At 46.4% G+C, this 19,792-nt stretch overlaps 1 protein-coding gene across 1 annotated transcript in view; it reads right to left on the reverse strand.

Annotated features, from left to right (window-relative positions):
* PPP1R14C (protein phosphatase 1 regulatory inhibitor subunit 14C) overlaps positions 1-19,792 on the reverse strand; it is a 107,403-nt gene that overhangs the window by 27,200 nt on the left and 60,411 nt on the right. Inside the window, exon 4 of the mRNA XM_012554639.1 lies at positions 2,124-2,207. Coding sequence (XP_012410093.1) covers positions 2,124-2,207 — 84 coding nt within the window. The remainder of the gene's footprint in view (positions 1-2,123; positions 2,208-19,792) is intronic.

Genomic DNA, 19,792 nt, shown 5'->3' on the forward strand with positions numbered 1-19,792 from the left:
TTAAAATTAAATATAATTTTTAAAATGAAATTAAAAATCGTTTCATCTGTATAGTATTATTTTAAGCATGGTGAATCAAGGTTTCTTATTGACTATCTAGAATCACACTTGTTTATCCTAGCACCAGTTGGTCATTTGAAGATATAAAAGGTTGTATCCTTAACAGGCAGAAATGCTTTGTTCTTCAGGCAATGCATACATACACAGACACACATACATGCACCCTTCAAGGAAAAAAAAATTTTAATAGGAGATTTATAATTTTGTATTACCATAGCACTGGAAACTAAATCTGACACTTGACAACCAGGTTATGAATATCTCACAGAGGAAAAGAAAAGGGCCTATGTTAAGGAAAGATGGGAGATATTAGGGTATCCATTAGGTTGTAGGAGTCCTTGTGTGGTGCAAACAATTAATGTGCTAGCTGCTAAATGAATGGCTGGAGGTTCGAGTCCACCCAGAAGTACCTCAAAAGAAAGGGCTGGCGATCTACTTTCAAAAGATCACAGCCACTGCAAACCCTATGCAGCACGTTTCTACTCCAACACATGTGGAGTCATCATAAGTCAGAACCCACTCCGCGACAACTGCTTTGGTTTGGGTTTGGTTTAGGTTATAGTTTGCAGGAAGATGTGGACTAGCTCAATAAGCTCAAACCCAGGACAGCCTTCCACAAGGGCCAGACCCCACCACTGCGGTTTTCCTTCTATTAACTGAACGCAACCCAGAGGGATCCAAATGATTTTAATCCCACCCATCTGGTCAGTGACTTTCTACCCCCCTTCATGCACAGACACACACACGCGCACACACGCACGCGTGCGCGCACACACATACACTCACACACACACCCCGCTTTCCTTTTAGCTGCCAACTTGGTCAATATTAACCTAAAGTTTCGACAGTGTATAAGAGGTGATAACGATTACACTGATGCGGACAGAGGGGTCTGGCCGGGGTTCAGCCGCGTGCCAGCTGTGATACAGCCTCTGCGGGCCTCCGTGTTCTCACCTGGGAATCAAGGCGCCATGACCTGAGCACAGCTGAAGCCCCGTTCAAGTTCTAAATTTTAAGAAAGCTTTTACTGTCCTTATATTTTCTATAGAAATATCATTGCCATCGAGTTGATTTCAACTCAGAGCAACCCTACAGGACAGGGTAGAACTGTCCTGTAGGGTTTCCTAGGCTGTAAATCTTTACAGAAAATATAAGGACAGACTGCCGTACCTTTCTCCCGAGGAGCGGCTGGCGGGTTCAAACCTCCAATCTTTCGGTTAGTAGTCGAGTGCTTAACCACTGTGCCACCAGGGCTCCTTTCTACAGAACTAGTGCCTGTTTTATCTTATTTTTAAAAAACTTTTATAACTAGGATGCTATTGCCTCCCAAATAATCCTACCACCAAAAAAAAAAAAAAAAAAAATCAGTAAACTGAGTCTGTTCACCACTCCAGGGACACTAGTAATTATTAACACATTGAACACATTCATACATTAAAATGTACCTTCGGATTGCTTTTAGTGATCATTTGCTATCGGTGATAAATAACTGCCATTAACAGTATTTATCAGTGAACAGTAAGGATAACAGCAGGTCAAAGGTCAACTGGTTTTAGGAACTCCCAAATGCAGATTTTAAAATGATAGATTTGACCTCCTCTGGAAAGGGAAATATTTTACTACTCTAGACTAAGGAAACACGAGACGTCTCAACATCCATCGTTAGAATGCTATACGGTGAGTGTTCTCTAATAGACAATATTTTATTAAATAGAACTACTGTCTAAGCAAGCTTATCGAAAACTTAATTTCATGAATGATACAATCCAAAACTGGTAAACGGATCTTTGGAGGCAGAACCAGCTCTCTCTCCCAAAAAGAGGCTGGGGAAACTCATGTTTGTAAGGTATTTTGAGAAGCGACAGTAGTCAAGAACCGCTGTTTCCCCAGAGACCGTTATGAATGTATACTCAGCACCTCAGCGCCTTCCTCTGCGAGCCACCAGTGCCCATGCCCTGAGCCGACACTGCCACAGGGCAGAATTCATTCACGCCAAGCTCTGGAGACCCAAGTGTAGGCAAGCTTTAGTTATCGGAAGGTTGTAGATTTTGAAGGCTGCTTACCTGTAATTTTAAAGCTCTCTCTTCTTCACTGTCTGCGTCAAGCAGATCGTCAATGTCAATTTCTACATCTGGCATTTCTTCTTCCTGGGGAGGAAGCAAGAAGGCATTTTATTAGTGAGAAAGTAATTGTACTGAACTAATTTAGATGAGTTAAATAAGTGACTAGATCATCAGCTGAAGGGCAATAACAGAGGAAGGAAGGATCCCTGGTGGTGCAGTGGTTAAAGTGCCTGATTGCTAACCGAAAGGTTAGTAGATCGAAACCACCAGTGGCTCTATGAAAGAAAGATGTGTCAGCCCTGGAAACCCTATGGGGACACTATGAGTCAGAATCGACTTGTCGGCAGTGGGTTTGGTTTGTGGGGACAGAGTAAGGAGGGGGGAAGGAGGAACTGGGGGAAGGAGGGGAGAGAGAAGGGGGGATAAGAAGAAAAGGCAAAGAGGGGAGAAGAGGGAAGGAGAGGAGAAAAAATGGAGGAGGGAGGGGAAAGGAGAAGGGAGAGAGGGAGGGAGGAGCCAAGAAGACTTAAGTCACAACAGCAGTAAAAAGTAATATTTCAAAAAAGACAATTTTCTACTTTTTAGCAGAAAACTGAACTTGTGAGTATAGAAAGGCATTGGCGGGTTATGGAAAGAGTAGTGAGACGTGCAGTTGGTGACTACCTGGCTCTTGTTGCGGGGCCCACATCTCTCCTCACAGCCCTGGGTCTGGGGAAAACCAATCCCACAGTGGGGCTCCTGAGGCAGGGCGCTCAGCTCAGGCCTGGGCATCAGCATTGCCCCATGAGGCACTGATGCCAGAGGGGACAAGGGATCCACCTGAAACCAGTGGGGGCTTCAGGAAAAGAAACTCTTCCATCAGAAGCACCCCCACCCTGAACTGAGAGAGGGCTGAGGAAGAACAAGCCCTGGCAGCCATCTTCCAACCATTAACAGAAGCAGAGTTTAGGGTGAGTCTGGCTCCATGGTGGGCAGAGCAGAGAGAAATATGAACACAGGGTTCTGGATAACAGCATCAAGTCACTGAGTCAAACCACCCTGAAGCCCACCCTGCCCATGAGCCAGTGATTCTCTTTTAGTGTTTCAGCAGAAGTCCCTGGGTGATGCAAATGGTTAAGGCAATTGTCTGCTAACCAAAAGGCTGAAGGTTCTAGTCCACCCAGAAGTGCCTCAGAAGAAAGCCCTGGCAATCTACTCCCAAAAGGTCACAACCACTGAAAACCCTACAGAGCACAGTTCTACTCTGACACACATAGGGTTGCCATGACTTGGAGTCGACTCAACGGCACCTGTTTTCTTGTTGTTTCAGCCACTTTGAGTTGAGCTTTCTATTCCTGCAACCAAACACACCCAGTAGAGAAAAGGGAGTGAGAAAATCTAACTGGAGTTTGGTGAAAAACTGCACTAATTGGGAATTTCTACTTCCAACACAAACTAGGTCTCTGCTACCTCTCACCTCTTCTGGCATCTGAGTCTTCTCTCCACCTCTCAGAACAGGACTTTAAACATCAAATTAAAATAGCATTGAAAAGAGTCCTAAAATTTTGCATTTATCTTTCCCAGGGCTTCAAACCGGTTCATTCCAGTTTGAACCCCCACTGGGAATTGCCTTTCTACCCCCAGATATACTGAATCAGAATCTACAGTTTAAGGAGATCCCCAGGTGATTCTTATGTATGATAAATTTTTGAGAACCACCGCTCTGCTAGTGGTTCTCTGAACTGATCCCTAAGGAGCAGCATTAGCATCATCTGGGAAATTGTTAGAAATGCAAATTCTCAGCAGGGGTTTGAACCGGAACAAACAGGTTCAAAGTCCTGATCTTTCCATTAGGAGCCACCTGCTCCACAGCTCCTCCTAGCCACAAGGAATGGCTGAGGGGTGTCTGTGCAACAGAGGGAGAGGCATCGTCTTCACTGGTCTGCGTAAGTTCTCACTGTCTGGTCTCCCTGTGCAAGGCTGGTGTCCTGAATATCTCCTTTCTAGTTAAGTGCATTTATTAAGATAATAGCACTCAACCTTTTTTTTTTTTCCCTGCCCCAACACAAACCTGGGGAATATGACATACTACCCTGAGGAACACTAGCTCCTGAGGCCAGGTCCTCCATGCACAGTAATCATTCCAGAAACGACACTCTCCTAAGTCCCCCGACAATAATGAGTTGGAATCAACTCGACCGCGATGGGTAGTGATTTATTCCTGCTCCTATGGAGAATTTGTTTAGATCCTTTTGCTCAGGTGTTACGTATACATAACCCACTTCAAAACCAGCATTTATCAATGTGAATATTGGTCTCATCTGCAAGGTTTTGTATTCCTCAACATAATTTTCACATTTGTACTTAAAAATCATTTATTCACCTATTAACAAGAGCTAATACTATAGAAATGGGAAGTTTCATTGTTTCGACCAGAATAAGGCTAAAGGATGATCACCTTTCTACCGCCAGGAGCAGGAGCTCTGGAGCCAGGGACGTCCTGGGTCAAAGGCCAGCTCTGCCACTAACTCACTGTGTGACTCTGGGCAAGTTTCTTAACCTCTCTGGCCTCAGTTTCCTTATCCATAAAACTGGGAAAGGAAATAACAACTACTTCATAAGGTTGATGTGTGGATTAAGTTAGTGAATTGATATCCATTTCTCAGACTAATACCAGGCCCACAGCTAACACTTCTGAATACTGATTATTATTTCTATACTGGAAGAGATGCGATCCATATTGAAAAGCTCAGATAAAACAGAGGTATAATTCTAAAATCCTTAGTCTTATTAGGGTCAAAATCTCTTAAAAAAATAAAATAATAATACGAACAAAAGACGAAAAAGCTTAACTCCTTAGAAAATGCTAATGACCTCAGAACTGGGAACCAGTGTTTCTTGCTGGATAATAGTGATAAAAAACAAAAAACAAACAAAAAAAAACCGTTGCCGTCAAGTCGATTCCAACTCATAGTGACCCTACAGGACAGAGTAGAACTGCCCGATAGGGTTTCCAAGGAGCAGCTGATGGATTCGAACTGCCAGTCTTTTGGTTAGCAGCTGAGCTCTTAACCACTGTGACACCAAAGCTCCAGACAATACTGGTAGGAGGGAAGTTAAAACATAATCACCTGGCCTCCCAGATGTCAGAAAAGCTGGAGATGGTTATCTGGCTAGGAAAATATCTGTGGGCATCTGCCATGCCCTAGGAACTCGGCCAGCATACAGAATGAATGCAGACACCCTGCCCCTCTGATTAGATGTTCCTGGCCCTGTGGCTTTTCCTTCCTTCAGAGAGTTCATCCTGCACTTGTACCCAGCCAGGCTGACTCAGACTGGTACAGAGCAGCTACTTAAAATGAGATGTCATTTTTTAAGCCCACCACAGGCAGGACAGAAGGCAGTGGTGGTTCAGTGGGAGAATTCTTGCCCTCCATGCAAGAGATGTGGGTTCAATTCTTGGCCAACCAGCACCCATCTGTCAGTGAGGGTTTCATGTTGCTGTGATGCTAAACAGGTTTCAGCGGAGCGTCCAGACTAAGACAGACTAGGAAGAAAGGCCTGGCAATCTACTGCTGAAAATCAGCCAATGAAAATCCTGTGTATCACAATGGTCCAATCCTGTTGTACTTGGGGTTGCCATGAGCCAGGGCTGACCTGACAGTAGCTAACAACAACAATAAGGGCAGGGCAGGGGTGTGGGGACAGATGGTATCTCTGTCAGGGAAGAGGACACTAAGAGGAATCCCAGGCTCCACTTTCTTTCAGAACACAGGAAGCCACAGCGAACGTGCGGACTGCCTCCCTCTCTGGGCACCAGCCTCCTTGGCTGCCACCCCTCCCCTCCAAAAGGCTGGTGTTCTCTCGTCCAACATGACCTGTGCCCAACCTCCTGATTTGGTGTATATTTAAAATCACGGTGGAAAGGATACTGGTGGGGGAGGAGGGTCGTTTAAGGAGCCACAGGTAGAGAGCTGTACAGCTTTCGAGGGTTTGCCAGGCTTTCTATAGTGACGGGACCAGTGGGGACTAAACCACCAACAAAGAAACTCACTAGATTACAAAGGAATTAACCACCCATAGGAAACCACAGTGCAGATAAATCACCCACAGTCCCCCCTCGGGCCAATGAAGGGTTAAAGCGATAGCGGGGCCGTGGAGAGCCGAGCATACACCGCAGTGCTGGCAAGCACGCCTGTGATTCATTCACCGTCCACTGTACGAGCCGCTTTAGGAACGACCATATAAGGTCAAAACACCCAGAGCCAGCTTCAGCAGACTCTATTCAAGATAAGCCAAGCAAAACCAATAAATCCAGAAGTTTCGATCTACGGGGCAGTCTGTACAGCCTCCCTCTCTTCTCCCCCCGCCCCCCAATAAAAACAAGTCATTTGGGTTTAGTATTTATACTTTGTATGGACACAAAGCCTATACTGATGTCATGGTTTAATGGAATAGCCCATCAAGCAGAGGGTACAGGATATAGAACCTCCTGGAGGAATCACACAGCTAAGGGGAGCTCAGCATCTGCTATTCTTAAAGGAAATAAAAGAACAGTAAGTGAATAACATCATCTAAGAACAGCGCAGCAATGGGTATCCCTACAGACATCACCCACACAGGTGATGCTCTGCCAAGTCCGGTGAAACGGGCTGTGGCTTGTGCAGCAGTCCGCAATGCCGCCCACGTGGGAGGCGTCTTCAGAGCTGGCTCTCCTTAGGATTGCACTGGCTTGCCTTCAAGGACTGCGTCTGACCCATTTTCCCCAGTCCTCGAGATCTGCACGGTCCAACATGGTAACCATGTGCAGCATTTAAATTTAAACTCATGAAAATGAAATAAAGAATTCAGTTCCTCAGTCCCACTAGCCCCATTTCAAGTGCTCAATAGCCATGTGGGGCAAGCGGCTACTGTACTGGGCAGTGCGGATATAGAACATTTCCATCACCGAAGAAGGTTCTACCGGACAGTGCTGCTCTAGGTTCCACTCACTCACTCGCCCCAAAGTTGGGAAGCAAAGCACCTTTGCCTCTCGACAGGAGTCCAGATAACATGCGGTATCTGGAGGTTATTACCATTACCCACCACACTTGTCTGTCAGTGTGGCATACTGTGGTGGCCTGTGTGTGGCTATGATGCTGGAAGCTATGCCACCAGTACTTCATATACCAGCAGGGTCACCCATGGTGGACAGGTGGTTTCAGCAGAGCTTCCAGACTAAGACTAGGAAGAAACACCTGGCAGTCTACTTCAAAAAATTAGCCAATGAAGACCCTACAGATCACAGGAGAAATTGTCTGATATAGTGCCGCAAGATGAACCCCCTAGGTTGGAAGGTACTCAAAATACACAGTGGCCACAACAATGGACTCAAACATTCAACAATTATGAAGATAACACACGACTGGGCAACGTCTCCCTCTGTTCTTCATGAGGTCACCATGAGTCAGAGCAGACACAAACAGCAACCACCACCATCACCGTTACCCAAGGGCATGTGGCTGGGTAACCCTGGGCTTGGTTTCCCAAGAGGGAAAGCTGATGCAAACCAGGTATTTGCTGACTAATCATAACAGTCATTTTTCTACCAAAATATGACACTTCTCATTACCCCACCCACACCTGTAAGATCATTCTTTCCACTTCCTCCTGCTCACATTACCAGCTTATAAGGTCACTGGGGTCTGCTATAACCTATTACAGAAGGTGAACTCACAAGCACAGGGCTATGTTTAAGGTCTCAAGGGCCCCCACCAGGACGCAGGCCTCGGGCCCCCTTTATTGTTGGGCGACCCTAAGGCCCATGTTGCGCAGTGGTATAGGAGAACTCCAGGCTCAGCATGCAGGTGGGACTGTGGAGTGAATGCCGGTGATACAGAAACAAATCCTGGGTGAGAAGGACAGAGAGTGGAGGTCCACGTGGGAGAGTCTTAGAAAACAAAGACTGTATCTAGTACTAAGTACCAATACCACCAAACCCATTGCCATCGAGTCAATTCCCACTCACAGGAGGTGGTGCAAATGGCTTGTGCTCGACTACTAACCTTGGCGGCACAGTGGTTAAGAGCTCGGCTGCTAACCAAAAGGTAGACAATTTGAATCCACCAGCCACTCCTTGGAAACCCTATGGGGCAGTTCTACTCTGTCCTATAGGGTCAGTATGAGTTGGAATCGACTCGACAGCAGCTAACTTAAAGGTTGGTGGTTCAAACCTGCCCAGCGGTACCATGGAAGAAAGTCCTGGCAATCTGCTTCCATAAAGATTACCAAGAAAACCCTACGCAGCAGTTCTACTCTGTCACACGTGGGGTCACCATGAGTATCAAATACAGACTCCTGTATACACTCGGGATGGAATCGTTTTAATGAGGAGTGTCAACATATTCTAAATTCAATTGAAGTTCTACTTAGCTCCGTCTTCTGTATGTCAGTCTTAAAAGGAGCATCACTGAACAGACTTAGTGAGAAGTCAAATCACTCACAGGGGAGTGAGTACACCCACAGCCCACTGTGCTTTACCAGACTTTAGTTCTGTCTGCATGTTTTCCCACAATAAAGATACACCCCCAAGCAGCAGCTCTGCTGACAAGAAGTGAAAGTCGTCTTCATAGACCCTGGAGTATGTTATTACCACCTAACAGCCCCACATTAGTCAGAGGCCCTTCCGGGGATACCCACAGAATGAGGCCCTAGATCATGTCTACTCACCGTGCTGGTCATGCATCTGTTGAGAACCCACTAGGTGCTGAAAACCCACTGTGTGTCAGACACTGTGAGGCCTGCCCCAGAGAGACTCCTAATCACACACCAGCAAACAAAACAACATATGATGCCGCCTAGGGAGAACAGTAAGCCCGAGTGTGTTAGGAACCCAGGGAGGGTGAAAGCTTCCACCCGGGGCAGCAGGGAGGGTGGGAGCAGAGGAGGAGGAGATAAGTGGCCTTGTGGAAGGACAAGGAGGACTTGGACAGGTTTACACAGGGGGAGAGAGCACCACAGGGGCAAACGGTACACAGGAGGCCAAAATACAGGGATGGAAAGGTCCTTGGCCTGGGAGTCAGACAGCTCTGGGCTAAAAATATTAATGCATATGAAGACTAGGAGCCCTGGTGGCACAGTGGTTAAGCATTTGGCTGCTGATCAAAAGGTGGGCAGTTCGAATCCACCAGCCAGTCCTTGGAAACCCTACGGGCAGTTCTACTCTATAGGGTCCCTATGAGTCAGAATTGGAATTGACTCGATGGCAGTAGGTTTGGTTTTTTGGGTTTATGGAGACCAGGCATGTAACAGAAATGAGAACTGAGGCAGTTGGGCGTGCTATAAGGAGTAGTGGGGAGCAAGGCAAACTGTAGAAAACATGCCCCAGTGTACGCTTGGGGCATGTTTGGAGCACATATTGCTAACTCCACTCCTGCCCACTGTCACCTGTTAGCAATATGTGCTGCCAGATATTTCAAGTGCTCAGGAAAAGTTCAAAATACCAATTTTTTAATGCAAAAAATTCCCAATTTCTAAAAGTTGTCTAACAATTCCTTAAAATATCGTTGTTGTTGTTGTGTGCCGTCGAGTCAATTCTAACTCACAGCATAGAGGCCACATAAAATCCATCAACCCACAGGCTGCCCGTCGCCTTAGCCTGCAGAGACGGCAGCCCCCGGGGCTCGAGAGCAAGGGCTGTGAATGACAGGAGAGTTAGCTAGGCTGCAGGGCCCAGGCAAACGGAGGAGGCAGGGAGGCTGCTGAGGCTGGCTACACTCATCCAGGGAGCAGTAAGAGGGCTTTAATGCGAGTCGTGGCAAGAATGAAATCTTTTTAAAAAAATATGATGTATAGGGAGGGAAAAACAGATTTACGTGGAGAAGAATTGGATGTTGGATGAAGGAGAAGGATGGCAATGATAGAAAGCACACCCAGGACCCAGAAGACGTTTCACAAAGCATTAAGCGGTGCAGACAAGCTATCTCCAGCGACCCCCTTCCCCACCCCTCTCTTAAGCAGAAGCAGAGTCCCCGCTGCCACTGTACAGGTACACATGGCAGGGTTTAGTCCAAGAGGCACACCCACAAGCAGGCAGAACCTGCCACCTGCAGCCAGGTCTGCAGTGGTGGGGAGCTGGGTAATGCAGAATGCAGTAATGCAACCAAAGCCGAGTCTAACACAGCCACATAAACACTTCTAACTAGCCGGAAAATATACCTGTGAATCCTGTCAAGTGTCATGCCACCTTTTAAAAAATATGAATGACCATCCCTATCCACCACTGTGAAGGGGTGAGCAGGAATACTCAAGCTAAAACTTGGCTTGAAACTGGATTAGGTTTTCAAGCTCTGTGATAACACGGCTTAACAGCTCCTAAAAGTGACTCGGTCCTCAGCAGTCTCCATCTCAAAGGAGGATGGCAAAGTACCAGGGGATTGAAGTACAGGGGAAATCACGGCAGCTGGGCGGCAGGAGCCAGGGGAGGGGACTGGCAAATATCAGCCTACTAGGACCTTGCAGAACATTCATCTAAGGAACACATAAATCTCTGCTATCTTGCCTTTCCACGAGCCTGCTGGGGAAAAACAGAGAACTGGAAGTAGAGAGAAAGAATCAAGGCAAACGGAATCCTCGGGGTTATGTGAGCTCTGTATGAAAATATTTAAATTTCATGTTTTCACTTTAATGACAATCCATAAAAACTGTCTATAAGCAAGCATGCTGGAGGAACCACCTGGATGACCATCTCATAACCAAGTCACGCCAGGCTCAGTTCTGGGTTTACACGCTGGCATCAAGGTGAGTTCTGATAACTACCACGGGCTAATGAGATATAGGTCAAAGGGCAGGTTTAATATGCAAATGACTTATTCACACCAAGTGAAACACAGGACCTCACTCAAAGATGGGGAGCTGTGGACCCCACACCTCATTCCTGTTGCAAAAGGAATGAAATCAGCCATCACAGTAAACTGGTGTTGTGCATTTGATTTCTGTTGCTTGCGCGGTTTATGCTTAATTTGTTATTTTGATTTGATTTTATAATTGGAAGTGCCAAAGGCATGAGGAGTTTATACCTGATTTAGATTTTTAACATTGTAATATTATTTTAAATACGTATTACTTACTTGGTGCTAACAACAACAAGGTGGTATATATTTAAATATTATAATGCTAAAAATCTAAATCAGCCCTGGCACCTGTAAGAAATTTTTTTCACTTAATAAGGGACCCAGAAACCCTGGTGGCGTAGTGGTTAAGAGCTTGGCTGCTAACCAAAAGGTCAGCAGTTCGAATCCACCAGGCACTCCTTGGAAACCCAATGGGGCAGTTCTACTCTGTCCTATAGGGTCGCTATGAGTCGGAATTGACTCGACGGCAACAGGGCTGGTTTTGGTTTTAAGGGGTCCAGTCTACCGTTAGGCATATCACTGTGAAATATCCAAATATCAGGGATGAAGGGAAGATTCTGGAAGCTTTCAGAAAGAAAATGGGTCACAGAGAGAAGGACAGAAAAACTGATGTTATCAGACTTCCCAACAGCAATACCAACAGCTGGAATCCAAGGGAGAGATGACTCCAAAATCCTGGGCGAAGTGAGTTCCAGCCACGACGCCTCTATCTCCCCAAACTGTCAATCAAGGGTTAGAGAATGTCTTAGTCATCTAGTGCTACTGTAACAGAAATGCCACAAGTGGATGGCTTTAACAAAGAGAAATTTATTCTCTCACAGTCTAGTAGGCTACAAATCCAAACTCAGGGCATCAGCTCTTAGGGGAAGGCTTTCTTTCTCTGTTGGTTCTGAGGAAGGTCCTTGTCATCAGTCTTCCCCTGGTCAAGGAGCTTCTCAGGCGCAGGGACCCTGGGTCCAAAGGATGTGCTCTGCTCCCGGTGCTGCTTTCTTGGTGGTATGAGGTCCCCTTATCTCTCTGCTTGATTCTCTCTTTTATATCTCAAAAGAGATTGGCTTAAGACACAATCTAATCTTGTTGACCTTATCAATATAATTGCTGCTAATCCATTTTATTACATCATAGTGATACAATTGACAACACACAGGGAAATCAAATCACATCCAATGACAAAATGGTAGACATTCATACAATACTGAGAATCATGACCTAGCCAAGTTGACAGATATTTTTGGGGGACACAATTCAATCCATGACAGAGAACAAACAGACATTTTAAGACACATCAGGTCTTATGTCTTAATATATTTACCTCCCATTTAAGAAAGATGCACTCCAATGAAACAAGTCAGTAAACAGAGAAAGCCATCTGTAGTTGTGGTTCATGAAGGCCAGAGGGCATACAATACTAAAATCAAGGCTGAGGGAGGGTGCATGGGATGCCAGGAAGCAGGGACAGATTACCCGATAAGCAAGGTATGCACGGGCTTAATGGTGCTTACTTCCTAATCTGTAGCGCACAATTTCACCTGTTTTTCACCACATCTTTGTGAAATTGTGCGCTACAGATTAGTAAGGAAGCACCATTAAGCCGGTGCGTACGTCGCTCACCGTAAACTGGTGCGTACAGCGCTTACCGGTTAATCCGCCCCTGCCAGGAAGTGACGAATATGGCAAACGGAGGCTGAAAGATCCAGGAAGAGAGGAGTGGAGGAACATTCTAATTAATAATGGACACAGGGCTCAGTGCTTGAGGGCTGCATAGATGGGCTGGGTCATTTAATGGGGTTAGGCCTCAAATTAGGCCTTAACTGAACTAAAATGAAATAAATGTTCGGCATTTCGGTTCCAGCACGGCTTGATCTCATATGCGTTAGTCTCCCACCGCTGCCGTAACGAAGAACTACAAACTGGGTGGCTTAAAACAACAGAAATTTGTTCTTTCACAGTTCGGGAAGCTAAAAGTTCAAAACCAAGGTGTTGCAGGCCCACGCTCTCTCTGGAGGCTCTAAGAGAGGATCCTTCTTGCCTTCTCCGGCGTTTGGTAACCTCCGACAGCCCTTGGCATTCACTGGCTTGTAGCTGCATCAATTCCAATCTCTACCTCTTCTCGTTGGATATAGGGCCCACCCTAGTCCAGTATGATTTCATCTCAACTAAAATTACATCTGCAAAGGCCCTATAAGGTTATATTCTGAGGTTCTGGGTAGATACAAATTTTGGGGGAAGACGTGGTTCAACCTATTACACCCTGTTACTATTGTTGTTGTTGTTAGGTGCTGTCGAGTTGGTTCCAACTCATAGTGACCCCGTGTCCAACAGAATGAAACACTGCCCAGTCCTGCGGTCCCATCACAATCGTTGCTATGTTTGAGGCCATTGTTGCAGCCACTGTGTCAATCCATCTTGTTGAGGGTCTTCCTCTTTTTCGCTATTATTACCCTATGTCACTGTTATTTCCCTAAAATACACTCATTTTAAAAGGTAAATAACCTCCAATGGCTGAAACTTGCTCAGAGCCAAACAGTAACCCCAACCCCAGCTCCCAATTTTAAAAAATCAAAATAGCCTGACCAAACTCCATTTTATGATGAATCAAAGGGCTATTTTAAATCAGATTTGACTCAACGGCAGGAGGAGGTTAACAGAAGTCATTATTCTCACCACTACGGGAGCAGGTCTTGACCTATCTTTTCCCACTCACCCCCCACAGATAGGGACATTTCTGGAAAACAAGGCAGATATAAATGACAGCTACAGCAGAGAGGAGACAAGCCACAGGGCACGTGCTGCCCCAGACATAACGCCACCACTCTCCTCCTACTCAAGAAAACACACGTGGTACAAGTGAGCAAGGGTGACATGATTTTAAATGACAAACACCCTAGAGTATATTTCAGTTCTTTAACAGTTCACAGACTTTACTCAGTATGTCCACTATTATTAACAAATTACTTGTCACACATCCATGTATCACAACAACCCATTAAGAACTGCTGCTCTCAAAGTCAACAATATAAAACGAATACCAGCTTGTAGACATAAAGATTAACAAAGCTGGTCATGTTAGACTATTTTAATATTTGGTACATCTACATCAGGGTCTGTGGGAGGTACTGATGGTTCAATGGTAGAATTCTCACCTCCCACGCAGGGGACCTGGATTCAATTCCCACCAAACGCATCTCAAGCACAGCCACCACCCTCTGTCAGTGGAGACTTGCATGTTGCTATGATGCTGAACAGATTTCAGCAGAGCTTCCAGACTAAGATGGACTAGGAAGAAAGGCCTTGCGGTCTACTTGCAAAAATGAAAATCCTATGGATCACAATGGTCCAATCCACAACCAATCACAGGGATGGTGCAAGACCAGGCAGAGTTTCATTCCATTGTGCACAGGGTCACCATGGGAAGGGGGCCCAACTTGGCAGCAGCTGACAACAACAGCAATATCAGGATCTAAGAGCACCAGCCAAGTCCAGGCAACCCATAGTCACTGAGCACCTACTACCTGCCAGGTAGATGCCAGGGGCAAAGACTGAACAATACTGAGTAGAAATACTTTCTCTCATGGAGATTAAACCCTGACAGGGCAAGACAGGCAACAAACAAATAAGTACAACATGGTGTTGTTGTTAGGCGCTGTCGAGTTGGTTCCGACTCATAGTGACCCTATGTTCTACAGGACAAAACACTGCCCAGTCCTGCACCATCCTCACAATAGTTTTTATGCTTGAGCCCATTGTTGCAGCCACTGTATCAGTCCATCTTGTTGAAGGTCTTCCTCTTTTTCACTGACCCTTTACCTTACCAAGCATGATGTCCTTCTCCAATGTTCTGCTGCTATTCACAAGATTTTCACTGGCTAATTCTTTTCAGAAGTAGACCATCAGGTCCTTCTTCCTAGTCTGTCTTAGTCTGGAAGCTCAGCTGAAACCTGTCTGCCATGGGTGACCCTGCTGGTATTTGAATACCGGGAGCATAGCTTCCAGCATCACAGCAACACGCAAACCCCCACAGGACAACAAACTGACAGACACGGTGGGGAAAGTATAACATATAGAGTAGCAAGTGGTGATACATGCTTTGGAGAAAAATTAAGCAGAGGCGAGGGATAGGGAGGAGGAGGGTTGGAATTTTAAATAGCACAGTCAGGGCAGGGGGCTCAGTGAGAGACCACATCTGAGTAAAAGACTTGAAGGAGGCGAGGGAGGAAGCCAGGTCAAGGTCAGAGGAAAGAGCATCAGGGGAGGAACAGCAAGGGCCAAGGTGTGTCTGGGAAGCTGCCAGGAGCTCAGGGTCACTATGGTGGAGTTGGGGGATGGGGAGGTGAGGGGCAGGGGATGGGAAGAAACGAAGTAAATGGAGACTGAGAGACCCCTGTGAAGACTCGGCCTGTACCGAGAGAGGCAAGGGCCACTGGGGGTGAAGAGAAATGACATGATCTGATTTACCCCTTAGACATCACCCTGGCTGCTTTGTGAAAAACAGACACAGGGAGGCAAGGGCATAAGCAGACAGGCCACAGAAATAACCTGAGAATAGCTGACTCAGACCAGGGCGGCAGCAAAATACATATTCCGCTGTTACGAACAAGCTCTTACCTAGGTCACCGCTAATCCCAACCTCAAAGAGCAAATTGATCTATCAGAAGCTCCACCAGTTAACGAGATCGGCTGAGGCTGAAGCATTTTGCAAGCCGGCAGGTGTCAAGTGCACACCTACTGTACAGGCGCAGCAGGTCCGAGCCGATGGCAGGTGTGGGGGATGGTAGCGCAGACACCAGCCATGAGGGCGGGGACTTGGGCGTGGGGTCCCCAATTAGAGAAGTGAGGTGAGGCTACCAAGAGGCTGACTCAGTGAAGGAGGAACTGTCAGGGCAAGCGGCAGGACAATATGGGACCAAATGAGGATCTGCTTTCCTAGGTCTGACACCCGTTTTCCTTTGCACCCACTTTGTAGGTTGTTTCTCCTCTGAGGGCTCACCCAGGTATCCCCTATACCTCAGGCCAGGTGGGATTTGAAGGCCTCCAGCCCCCAAGTCTCTTCCCTTCCTGAAACCCTACATTTAACAACTCATTTTAGCAATCAGTTTTCTCTGGAGAGATAATCAGTTCTCCAGACAATGATTAAACACAAAAAAAAAGGAGTCAGAGTGGGCAGGAATGGTGTTACATGTCTCGCCCTTGGTCTTCAATCCTTCATGAGGCCACTTCCTTCTGGGATAGAAGAAACTCTCTTCTAGGAGTCTCAGTGAGCCCGACACAGACTGGGAATCAAGCAACCAAACTCTCCATCGTCCCCCAGGTGCCCCATGCTGCCTGGGAAGAGACCCCTCAGCTGAGGCCTGTGAGGTGTGCCCAGAGCTTGGCGTTTGGAGTGAGGCAGGCCCAGGTTCAATTCTATCCATGCCACTTATGACTGTGTGACCTGGGTGAAATAACTCATCCTCCTAACCCTTATTCTCCATGACTGTACAATGGGGACTAATGTCTAATTCTCAGGGCTGCTGTAAGTATTTATAATAGAAAATCAACAAAAAGCTGGCATGGCCGTGCCCAGGCACATAGTACAAACTCAACACACAGTGATGTCACCTCAGCATGTGCCAAGTGACCGGAGGCACGTGATCAGTTGACGCCTCTTAAAAAAAAAGTTCAACGTAATTGTCTCTTCCAGAGAATCTTTCACATCTTGTGCCTAAAAATTGCAAGTAAAGATCTAACACATTACCAACTTGTTCAAAATCATAAGGATAAACAGGAAGAAAGAAAGAGAAAAAGTTTTTTAAAAAGAAAAGAAAAATGTAAGCAAAAATGCCCAGATGCAGTGCTTTCTGGAAAATCACACTTTGCATATCAGCACTAAACATGCACAGCTGGTCGTTAACAATGCCCAAGTGGCAAGAAAACCACCAACTGTTCCTAATAAGGTATTGTGAAAATAAGTAACAGCTAAGACAGTTCATAAAGACGGCAAGGACAACCTTCCAGCCATTGAATGAGGACAACGAGAACCTCCTAAAAGCTTTGTCTATGGCAGACGCACAGGCTCGGGACGCACAGGCTGAGTTACAGGAGAGCCTTCCTTCAAGGCCCTGAGCTCCCCTGTGGCAGCACCTAAATCGATATCCCAGAGAGAGGTGAATACCAAGGAGCTGAATAGCTTCCAAGCATGTTCTGAGGCAGCCGGCAGGTATAGACTTTAGGAAGGACATCATAAAAGAGAATCTTCATTCTCATTCAGGTAGGACTGGGTGGCTCAAGCATAGGGACGAGGCAACACATCAATAAGCTCAAACTGGTCTTGGGCTACCGGCAAGAGATAAGGACATAGGGATGGAATAAAGCATGTCTTTAAAGAAAGGGCTGGTGTCAGCCACGCAGGGCAAGAGGTGGTGACCGTCCAGCCTGTCTCTAGGAAGCCACACTAGCTGTGTCCCAGTGCCCATTGATTCAGGGTTCTGGTAGAAGATGGTCCACACCCACCTCATTAGTGGAACTGCTTAAGGCCAAGCTGAATTCTCGTGGGCTGGAAATACTATGTTACACCAGTATGCCACCAAGGCACCACGGACTCGAAGCCCGCTACAGCCTCGTTCTTGGAGAGAAGACACCTTCACCTACACTGACCAGACCTCTCACCCCGCTGTTCATGACTGAGTCCTTCCAGGGGTGATCTGGGGTCATCACCGTGGGAGACTTCCTGAACACAGACACCAAACTCAGATATTTCCCAGCTCCCCTGGTGGCTCAGTGATTAAGAGCTCAGCTGCTAACCAAAAGGTCAGAAGTTTGAATTCACCAGCCATTCCTTGGAAACCCAGTGGGGCAGAGTTCTACTCTGTCCTATAGGGTCGCTATGTGTCGGAATCGACTCGACAGCTGTGGGTTTGGATCTGGGGAAGTCTCCTAAATCAGCTATAGCTGAATGTGGTCAGGATTGACAGGTGCTAGAAGAGGGAGACAGAGACGATGTAGAAATGCTACTTGGAAGAGACAGTGGGCACGAAAAGGAAGTTGTGAATCCCATGCAGAGACCTGTGGGCAGTAAACAGGCCCACTGCAATGTGGTATCTAAAGGACTATCATTTTGATGGTTAATCTTAAATGCATACTGCTAAGTGAAAGAAACCATCATGAAAAAGCTACATACTGTATGATTCCAACTATATGGCATTCTGGAAAAGGCACAACTATAGAGGTGGTAAAAAGATCACTGGTTTCCAGGGGACCAGTGGGAGGGAAGAGGGACGAAGAGATGGCGCACAGGGCATTTTTAGGGCAGCGAAACTATTCTGCACAATACTGTAATGGTGGACACGTGGCATTATGCATTTATCAAAACCCATAGGGCTGCTCAGCACAGACAGTGAACTCTAAACTATGGACTTTAGTTCATAATAATGTATCAATATGGATTCAACTGTAACACATGTACCACAGGAATGTAAGATGTGAAAAACAGGAGAAACTTTGTGTGAGGGGGAAGAGAAGGGGTACCTTCTGCACAATTTGTTTATAATCCTAAAACTTTTCTGAAAAATAAAGTCTTTTTTTTTTTTTTTTAAATAAAAGACTAATGTTTTGTTGGTAGCCATGCAGGGCAAGACAAGTGACTGGGCCTCCTGTTAATGGCTGTGCTGATGCTTGTTAAAACACATGCATGTGTAAAAAGGTCCCAAGTGTGAGTCAAACTACTGCATTCAGCCCACTTGGGCACATCCAGGAACGAAGATCCACCCTCGAAACCAGGCAAGCCGTGTGGGAGGCTGGGGGTCTGTCCCAGCAGGAAAGACACTGCTGAGTCCACCCACGCTGGCTCTGCCGAACGGAGACGCTGACTCCACGTGGAAAGAAGCCAGGGTTACAGCTGACAAGACGCCAGCATGGACCAAACCTAGGAGCAGATGAGAATGCAAACAGAGGAAGAGAAGCAAAGCTGGAGCCAAGACAGTCTACAGAGGGATTTCTACTCCCTGTTTAAAGAAAGCAATCATTCATTCAACATTTACTGAGTACCTACTGTGGGCTGGGCCTTGTACTACAGTTTGGGGCGTGAGACAAAATGTAAACAAATAATGACAACATACATGGATTGCTGCTGTACCACGGAGCACTGCTGCTGAGCTGCGGGAGCACAGATCAGCACTGTGAGTGAGACCAGCTGTGCTGCCCTGATAAATTAGGGGGTCCAACGTGACAGATAGTTTTACGGGTCAACTTGACTACCAAAAAATCAAGCCCATTGCCGTCAAGTCGATTCCAACTCATAGAGACCCTACAGGACAGAGCAGAACTGCCCCATAGGGTTTCCAAGGCTGTAGATCTTTACAGAAGCACACTACCACATCTTTCTCCCACAGAGCAGCTAGTGGGTTAGAAATGTCGACCTTTTGGTTAGCAGCCAAGCGCTTAACCAGGGTGCCACCAACTTGGCTAGGCTAGCTATTTAGTCAAACACTAGTCTAAAAACCAAACCAAGCCTGCTGCCATCGAGTCGTTTCTGTCAAGTCATTTCCAACCCATAGTGACCCTATAGGACAAAGTAGAACTGCCCCATAAGGTTTCCAAGGAGCTGCTGGCGGACTCAAACTGGCAACATTTTGGTTAGCAGCCATAGCTCTTAACCACTGCGCCACCAGGCTTGTTGGTATTCTGTAGATGTGGTTAACATCTGCATTCAATCGACTTTAAATAAAGGAGATTGTCCTTGATAATGTGGGTGGGCCTCGTCCAATCAGTTGAAAGCTTTAGAAGCAAAAAACTGGAGGTTTCCCAGAAAAGGAGAATTTCTGC

The sequence above is a fragment of the Trichechus manatus genome, unplaced genomic scaffold (genome assembly GCF_000243295.1).
Source record: "Trichechus manatus latirostris isolate Lorelei unplaced genomic scaffold, TriManLat1.0 scaffold00002, whole genome shotgun sequence".
In the NCBI taxonomy this organism is placed as follows: domain Eukaryota; kingdom Metazoa; phylum Chordata; class Mammalia; order Sirenia; family Trichechidae; genus Trichechus; species Trichechus manatus.